This window comes from Solanum pennellii, chromosome 8 (genome assembly GCF_001406875.1).
Source record: "Solanum pennellii chromosome 8, SPENNV200".
Lineage (NCBI taxonomy): Eukaryota > Viridiplantae > Streptophyta > Magnoliopsida > Solanales > Solanaceae > Solanum > Solanum pennellii.
The window spans coordinates 10,495,172-10,504,980 of record NC_028644.1 but is presented as its reverse complement, the minus strand read 5'-3'; the positions used below and the strand labels follow the sequence as shown (position 1 = coordinate 10,504,980).

The 9,809-nt window shown below is 27.8% G+C and overlaps 1 protein-coding gene across 1 annotated transcript; it reads right to left on the bottom strand.

Moving 5' to 3' along the window:
- Positions 1-3,374: 3,374 nt before the first annotated feature.
- LOC107028163 (histidine decarboxylase-like) lies at positions 3,375-6,276 on the bottom strand. Its single transcript, XM_015229210.2, has 5 exons — positions 5,967-6,276; positions 5,516-5,750; positions 4,675-4,868; positions 4,464-4,600; positions 3,375-4,163 (listed from the first exon to the last, which is right to left on the bottom strand). Exons 1-5 carry the CDS (start codon positions 6,193-6,195, stop codon positions 3,561-3,563), a joined length of 1,398 nt encoding a protein of 465 aa, XP_015084696.1. The 5' UTR covers positions 6,196-6,276; the 3' UTR covers positions 3,375-3,560.
- Positions 6,277-9,809: the final 3,533 nt, after the last annotated feature.

Here is a 9,809-nt window from a genome sequence, read left to right as displayed (position 1 = left end):
ATATATATATATATATATATACACACACACACACAACATCTCCTATGTTTTGGTGATATGTGACTTTTTATATAAGCTTTAGCGTCACAATATTATCACTTTTCAACAAATTAGAAAATCGATTGAACCGCAGCCTAATATATATAAGTATCCCCAGTACTGCCCCTTGAAAGCTACATGTGTTCAGTTTCAGCAATCCAAGTTTGCATTTTATTATTATAATAGTGATAGCTAAGAGAAGAGAAAATGATCAAAATGGTCCTTAATGTATGGGTAATGCTCTAATTTTGTCCTTAATATATCTTAGTTGATTGAGATGATCCTTATTGTATAACAAAGGTGTTTATTACGATCCTTTATATATTTCACTTGTTTGAAATGTTCCTCAATGTATATCAAAAGGTGTTGGTGTTCAGTTTGGTCTTTTACCCTAAACCTAAAATTTTTGTAAGAGAAAATACATAATCACCTATTAAAGTAAGACATGATTTGTATAAAGACATTTGAACTTTGCAAAGATCATGTTAACCCACTAACCTACCTTCAACCAAACGTAATACGTCATGTTTACTTATTTTTGCACCTGTTGTGTTCTCACATTTCAAGAGCACGTGAGTAGTTTAAAAAATAGTCTCTAACCAATATAAGAAACCATGTGGCATTTCAAATTGAATTCTTTTTTAAAAATAAAGATTCATTTTCCTCAAATCAATTCAAACATCATTAACAAATAACAACTATTGAAGCTTGTTGGAGTATCTATGGCCGAGTTAGCACGATAGTATTTCTCGAAGTTCGATTCAATGTCACAAAACGAGTACTCCGTTAAGTCATTCTAAATTCTGGACTCTTCATTTGTTTATCCTATTTCTTCGTCATTGCAATAGTACAATTTATCATCGTCGACAATTGATATTTTTAACGGAGATGACGAAAAGATAACAAAAGTGAAAAGAAAAATGAAGAGAAAGAAGGACATTGTTAGTCACTGTTTTATCTGACAGTATTGTTTGGCTAAAATAACAGATTAATGGTGGTTAGCCATGGTTGTTTCTACCATCTGAGGCGAAAGGCCTCTTGGTGTTAATAGAAGTATTTGTATAGTTTCAAGAAGAGGAATAGAATAAAATGGTGATTACATTCCTAAAATTACAATGATAATATCATAAAAATAATAAATTGATTTTTGTTTACCATTTCTAATTGAATGTAATTTTCTTTTATTTTTATTTGATAAAGAAGGTTATGGAAAGGGGAGAAGTAGATAGGAACGGAGAGGTGGGGTGGGGGTGTATATTTCCCTCTATTTATAGTAATGAAAATTCTTTTTTCATATTTATTTTTATAATTTATGACATGTAACACATGGCAATTAGAGATTGGGCATGAAAATCACACATTTTCTCACAACTGGATTTAATAAAAATGAGGCAATGTTATTACTTTGAAAGTGTTTAAGGATGTTAGGACATCCGCAAAGTTTAAGTGTCTCTTTAAAAAAGAGTATTCGGGGTGTACTTTATTTACTCTTTTTTATAAAAAGAAAAGTTAAATGTAAATATTGACCTTACGTGACTAATAAAATTCACCGTTAGTTATCTTTTTTGTTAGCTCCAAAGAAATAACTCCATAAAATCTAACATAATTTTTCTACTCTCTAACAAATTTTTTATAATTTCTTTCCTAAAATATTATTCCATTGACCTATTACCTATTTCTGGTTTAAGCAAGAGAAAATAGTAAATTTTGATAGAGAAAGGAGAGAGAACGATGTAAGATTTTGTGGAGTTTGTCTTTAGCACTACAAACAAGACAATTATGATGAATTTCGTTAGCCATGTGAGGTTTACGGTTAAATTTAACACATTTTTTTATATATATAAATTTATTATTTAGGTAGTAGGATTTAAAACAGAAAAAGCAAATATATTCTCCATTTGAAGTGACAGAGCTTGAATTGTGACACATATGTTAGAAAATGCACTTGAATCTATTGTTAAGTGGTAGCATTTAAACATGACCAAATATGTTTTAAGATTGTACCACTTATTGTATTTAAGTTAATTAATCGGGAGAGGGTCTAAAATACCTTGAAGTATTGAAAATTATACAAAACTATTTTCCATCCACCTATTCGCTCAAAAAATGTCCTTCTCATCCACCTATTGGCTCTAAAGTACCCTTATCATTCATCTTTGAGTTCAAAATTGACAACTTATTTAATGATTTTAAATTTAAGCTATTTAAATATTTTTTAAAAAATATTTTGCGCTTAACTATTGGTAATAATTTAATTTATTAGTATCATTTATAAATCAACCACTATCCACCCAATTAATAAACCAATTATAATATTAAAATCGCCCAAAACACTACTAAAACACGACGAAATTACAAAATCCTGAAAATGACATCTTAAATTATTCGAGTCTGAATTGAAACCCCAATTTTATTTAGGTTGAGCCGCTTATTTAGGAGGACACTTCAATAGGATTCTCTTTCAACTTGAATTCGAGATTTTATGATTAAAGGTAAAAAAGCAGTACATCCCAAATTAATTAATGCAATTTTTTTAATATATTTTTTAAATATTTATGATTTGTTTTAAATAGTAAACTTAAATATATTTTTTTTTTAAAAAAGTTACCTATTAAGTACCATCACATTATTGAGACGAAATAATAATTAAGATGAACATAGCCAAACTTTTAAGTTTATCGATAATTTTTATTTAGGCACTTGAATTGTCATATGTTTTTATTGAGGATTAGAATGTATGATAATGTACTTCTATATACATTTTTGCCTCAATTTTTTAGAAACACTCATTGGCAGTAGTTGTTGCATCAATAATGGGGCGGGTTTATTAATTGGGTGGATATAATTAGTAATGGGTGGGTTTAATTAATAATGGGTGAATAGTGGGATTGGTTTATAAATTATATTAATAAGTTAAATTATACCAAATAGTTGAGGCCCACGTATTTAAAAAGATATTCAAATAGTTTAAATTTAAAATCGTTAAACAAGTGGTCAATTTTGAACTCAAAGGTGGATGACAAGGGTATTTTAGAGTCAATAGGTGAATAAGAATAAGAAAGGTATTTTGGAACCACTAGATGGATGGAGGACAATTTTACACTTTTTCTAATACTTCAAAGGTATTTTAGACCATTTTCAGTTAATTAATTTATTGTAATTGCTCCTTATTAAAGTTCTGATTGAAGGCAACAATATCACCATAGTTGTGTTTGCTTTCAAATCCTCCATAGAGAGTGATGCATTTCCATAGTTGGTGTCATTCTTTATTTTCTTAAATTTCATGTCAAGTTGAACTAGACCAACGTAGGGAATATTACCGAAAATCAACACAACTTAACATGAAGTCCTTAATTTATTTATTGATTAATTAGACAATCTACATATGGACGTCATACAACCAACTTAACTAGTTTGAAATCACAAATTATGTAGCATAGACAAAAAAAGATTCTACAAGAACATGAAAAGAACCTATAATTCCATCCAATTGTAGCACATTGAAGCTGAGATTTCATCATCTAGACGATAGGGAGTTTGTTTCCTTGAAGGAATATATATTGACCATTATGAAGAGCGCATGCACAATTTTGAGCACCAATATCATCTGCAACACAAGGAGGCTTAACGCTTCCATCTTGGTACCACATTTTTCTTTTTTGCACCAAATCAATGAAGAAATCGTCCAATGTTTCTCTTGTGATACTTGGCATAACAATTACATGTGCAATATCCTTCACGCAAGAGAGTTGCCAATGACGAGTAAACTCATGATCATGAGGCCTCTCAAGCACAACTATAGTACTCAACTCATTAAGCATGACACTAATATTTGCTTGCTTAAGACGATCTCTTAAATATCTAGCGTTGTTGAGGCATCTCTTAACATCTTGTTGTATCCCAATTTGACCTTTAGAGCTTAAACTGTACCACAACAAAATTGGAGTTAAGCCATTTCGACTTCCAGAAATTGTGGCATCCATAGAAGCAATGTATTCGACATTTCTTGAGAGATAAGCGATGTGACTTTTTCTTGTTATTTGAACTCCACAAGGAATTGGACATCCTATGAACTTGTGACCTGAAATTGTGACACTCCCAATTGGCTTCTTAAAGCTAATCACCTGTTGTCAATTAATTGAAGCACAAACAATCAAAATTTTTCTATATTGTAGTATATATTGTTAGGTGTCGTTTGGTGTGAGGGTAAAAACAAGTAGTGATGGAATAAAAATTTTGTATCTTGTGTGGTTGTCATGTTTGGGATGACTCACCCACTGTTTAATTATAATAATGGGATAAGTTATCTCATATACATGGTGGGATAAGTTATCCCAGGATAGCTAAGTCCAGGCCTAGGATAACTGAGATAACTTATTCTCAACCAAACGACAGTGTTTGTTGGATATATGTTAGAAACTCACATTTTTAGTGAAAGGGACAATAAGTCCATTGAGGGCTGCATCACAATGGATATAAAACTTATCATGGGAATAACCACAATCTTCAAGTGTTTGAAGAATAACATCAATGTCATCCATAGCCCCTTTGAATGTAGTTCCTACCATTAAGAAAAAGGCCAGGGTAGAGCTCTAAGAGAATGAAATAATTAAAGAATGAAATATGAAAATTTACCAATATTAATATTTATAATTGCTGGTTTGTCCTTGTTATGAAGCAATTTTGCTTTCAAATCAGAATAATCCATCTCTCCATTTGTTGATGTGTTGATCATTTCCAAATCTATTCTGTACAATCTTGCAGCTTTGAAGACTGAATAATGAGAATCTTTTGATGTGTATAAGATTCCATTAGGAAGTAACTCTCGCCTACAAAGAAAATATTATTGAGTTAGACTGAAAAAAGAACATTATTATTATATTTTACTTTCTGTCATATCAACTCTTAATATTACCAATTTGTCACCATTCACTACAAATTTTGATATTCGAAAATAGCTATAAAGTACGGAATTTTTTAAAACTAAATTGGTGATCGTGTTTTTGCAATTTATTATAAATGTGTTTGCACAAACTTATATATGAATGCCTCACAAGACATGTTGGGACCACTAATTTAGCAATGGACACATCTTGATAATATTTGGAGAAATTAATCAAAGCACACCAGACTCAAGTAGATAGTTAGATGAGGCTTTGGGCACAATATTGATAATATAGTGTAGTTTTTATGCAAAGATGTATCAATTAACCTCCTTTGAATACATTAATGTAGGTCCATTTAGGAATTTTGAAATGCTAACAATAGTAGTTATTGTGATAACTTAATTGCTGTTAAATAGTATGTTTTTTTGAAGTAATTAATATTTTTTGTAAATACTTTTAAAGTCTATAGCTATATTGGACTCAATGACAATATATTATTCTAGTGAAGATAAAACTTTAATAATATTTGCTAATGTACATATTTAATGTCAGTAAAAACCATTTTTATCACTGTAATAATAGAAACTTACCCTATCCAAATTCCATGAAGATTGCCTTCTGTGCCACCATGAGTAACATAACCCCAATATTCATCCTTGTCAATTTCCCATAATTTGGCAAACCAATCCAAAACGGCCACTTCAAAATCTTTTGAATGAAAATCCACAGGATTTTCCGTGAAAGGATCACCACAATTATTTAAGTGAAATTGCAAAAGTGGAGCTAAAGCAACGTGGTGATCATAGAATATGTTCTCTGGAAAACCTAGAGAGACAAAAGGATCAATTATATAATTCATAAATTAATCTTTAATTTTCACATTACAAATTACTACATTCGTAAGCCTTCTATGTATTACATTCGTTCATCAGGAAATTAATCTTCTTTCATTCAATGTGTTTATGTGTCAAGTTATGAACTCTAGTTAATAATTTACATGAAAGACAGAAGATCAAATGAAGGAGAAAAGTAAAATATTACCAAGATGATATTTGACTCTTTGTGCAAGTGTTTTTAAATAATTATCCAATATATAGTCAGGTGAAGAAACACCACTTCTCAACCCAGGCTCTATCACGGCTAGTTGCAATTTCTTTCTTGGCCTTGGTGTTGTCACCTTTACTAATTTCTTCATGTTTCCATTGACAATATTCTCACTTGGAAGAGATGCCACTATGTTGCTCATCATTTTAGTGCAAAGCATCATCATGCAAGTCAAGATTCGTGGGGAAACTTAGATCATTAACGAAATGAAGAAATACACAAAGAGAGTTTTTAAAGGAGGCTTTTGTATTGCTTGCTCTTGCTTTGTTCATGTTCAAATGAATACACATGAATTTATACTACACACTTTGGGGATAAAGTTTAAATAAGAATCTACACAAGTCCCTATATATGTACAAGTGGGCCACTCTTCTAGAATTTTTTTCAAAGTCTAAAGATTTTTAAGGATTTTCAAGAATTTTTTTCGAATATTCTAGAGTCTTCTCTAAGCCTCTCCAATACTGTAGATTCATCCATAAAATCTAGCTCATTTATTCTTTAACTAGTGAAACTATCCGCACTTCACGCGGCTATTTGAAATATTTATAAGATAATAATATGAAATATGTTATACTTAGGTTAGTATCGAATATATAGATAATATTAATATTTCTCTTCATCTGCGATATCATATGTTTTTTCATTTTTTTAAAACATAAAAAATATAATATTTTGGACATGTATATAGTAGAACAAAATATTCACTGTGGTGAAGTAAATGGAATAAGAGATAATATGTTGAAATAAAAATATAGAGTATTACGTTGAAAATATTTTGAATGTTTTAATTTTCTCTATCTTTTGTAAGAGTATTAATTTTCTATTCAAACTCTAATTTCGTCAAAACAAAATTGATTGTTTTATTATGTGCTTATTATTATATTTGCTTCTTATAATTTTTAAACATTAGTTAAATATTTATAAGATTTATAAAAAATGAAAAATACAAAAGTTATGAATAATATTATAACAATCCGATAAGTCGTTTCGAGCTATTAGCACAAATTAGTATTATAATGTTGATATGTAAGTGGTAACAAAGTGTTTTTCTTTCTTTAATTGCGAGAAAATTGTCTTATTTTTTTCCAATTTAAAGGGTTAAGTATTGTTGGTGCCTTACTGTCGACAAGAACAAGGGTTGAATTAAAAGATAATTATGACTACCAATTGGGCATAATAATCCAATCATTTGGGGGATATCATTTTAATAATTATATATAATAGATGCACTAATAAGTTTCTGCCTGAAAGTATTTCTTGAGTAAATAGGAGTAGCTCATATTTAAGAACTAGATTCGTAATTGGGTTTGATTTCAGAATTTTATTTATAATTATCATGATTTAAGTTAAAATATTAGTACATGTAATAAATGTTAGGTATATTATAATATATTAACACAACTAAAGTTAAGTCATGTGAAAGAATTAAAATTTAATTACATGATTGAAACTTAGGGACTTGATGTTATAGATACATGCTCTATAATTCATGAAACTTAGCGACTTGAAAATAGATTCATGCACAATAATTTTTGAGTGACTTTGGGATCACAGTTACAAGGGGTTGGAAACATTTTAATTTAATATATACCGTTATTCCACTATTTACATAATTCATAAGAAAAAATAAATAAATAATGTAGTAGAAAGGTGTTATGGGCGGTGAACCATTTTTAGAAGAATAAGATATGTACACATGTTATCTATTAATATTATAGTTGTAGCAGTCATGAGAGTATACAAAATTTAACAAGAAAAAAGGTTTATAAAAATAATTAAACAAACACATATTATATGATTAGCTAAAGATTCATAAGTATGTAAGGTCAGGAGGAAACTAAAAATATTGTTCTGTTATCGAATTAAAATTTAAAAAGATTTTCTTGAATTTATGCAATATAATAATAAAAATCTTAAATTTAAACTTATAAACCTTCAATACAGTATAGGGAATAACGTTAAACACTCAGGGTTGTTATTAGATTATCTACAAGATAAATGTGGATTATATGGGAATTTTATTAGGGACTACATATGAAAATTCGCAAGAAATTAAGTTTTCTACGAATTTTCCTACAAAAACAATCCGATGATAAAACCTTCTTAGCTAATTATTCTATGCGAATTTTAAAATCCCCAAGTAATTTACCTAGGGATTTATATTTCGCAGGTAAATTACTTGAAAATTTTCTTGCAAAAAAATATACCAAATTCTTTTTGTAAAAATTAACATAAAACAATCTTTCTAGACAATATTAATTAATAATTAGTATCTCCTAATTAATTATTGTTTTCTTGAACCTCATACTCTTGGGACACCCCAACATATAGGCACCTACTTAATTGCTCTAACTTAATCCTAGTTCACTCTACTTAATTGCACTAACTTAATCCTAGTCAACTATTCAATGCCCAACCTATATGTAATTACTCTTTTTTATAAATGATAAAGATACGTGTGTTTATCCAATGTGGTAAAAAGTAACACTAGCATTACACTAAATATTGTTGTTTTTCTTTAATTTGATTAATTTTAAAGCTAAATTTAATTATTTGAGTATTAAAATACAATTAAGATATTCATTACACGAAAAGTAGTATAAACTCATCTCATATCATTATGAGATAAAAATATATCTTAAAATGTTGAGTAAAGTTCATGTTATTTAATTTTTCACAAATAAAGCATGACGACTATTTATATATTAAAATAGATCACTACCAGCCAAATTTTCATGTAAATTTTATGTTTACACTCTCTTGAGATAATATCTATAACAAAGCACATTAAATGTAGAGAAATTTACATTATGCATACAAAGTTCTTATAAATAAATAATTGAAAATATAAATATATTTATAAATTAAATGTAGAAGGAAGTTATGTATAATGTGCAAGGAAGTTATAAATCAATAATTGATACTATATATTATTTGGAAATTTGGTGTTTATAATTTTAAGTTATCTTTTAATAATTACATTTTAATATACTTAATTTTATACTTGGATATAATATCATTTAATAACTTACTATAGAATTCTTTTTTTTAATTTTTAATACTAGTAAAAATATAATATACCAATTGGATATACAAGTAAATTATTTATTTTTCTTTTCATATAATTCTATTAACAAGGGGTAATTAAACTTTTCTGATAGTTATTTTTCTTTTGGATAAATGACTGTCCATATAATTTTAATTCTTTCTATCTTTCAAATAAAAAATAAAATAAAATGGTACCATTGGTTTTTAGTGAGATGAAATTTTAATTATATGTAAGTATCCTAAAATTTATGGTAATGTTCCAACACCGTATTAATTTGACAAATACTTATGCTAGTTACTTTTCTATTGGAAAAATAACTACCTATATAATTTTAATTATTTGTATCATTCAAATAAAAAAACAAAATAAAAAATGGTATCATTGATTTTTAGTGAGATAAATTATTAATTATATAAAAATATCTATCCTAAAATTTATGTTAATGTTCCAACACTGTATTAGATTGATAAATATTTATGATAATTATTTTTCTATTGGATAAATAACTAGCCACCTAATTTTAATTCTTTGTTTTTTTCAAATAAAAAATTTAAAAAAAATAATATCGATTTTTAGTGAGAATAAATATTAATTATATATGAGTTAAAAATATTCATCCTAAATTTTATGATGATGTTTCAACACCTTATTAAATTGATATTATTGCATAATAATTTATCAAATCTAAAAGTAGAATAATTATTTAACAATACATGTCATTTTAGTGATCA

Excerpts from the sequence above, each read along its gene's own strand:
- LOC107028163 (XM_015229210.2), bottom strand. The coding sequence starts at position 6,195 with ATGATGATGCTTTGCACTAAAATGATGAGCAACATAGTGGCATCTCTT. Across the intron at positions 5,751-5,966 it reads AAGAGTCAAATATCATCTTG|GTTTTCCAGAGAACATATTC; the intron begins GTAATATTTTAC and ends TTGTCTCTCTAG. Across the intron at positions 4,869-5,515 it reads CTTCATGGAATTTGGATAGG|GCGAGAGTTACTTCCTAATG; the intron begins GTAAGTTTCTAT and ends TTTTCTTTGTAG.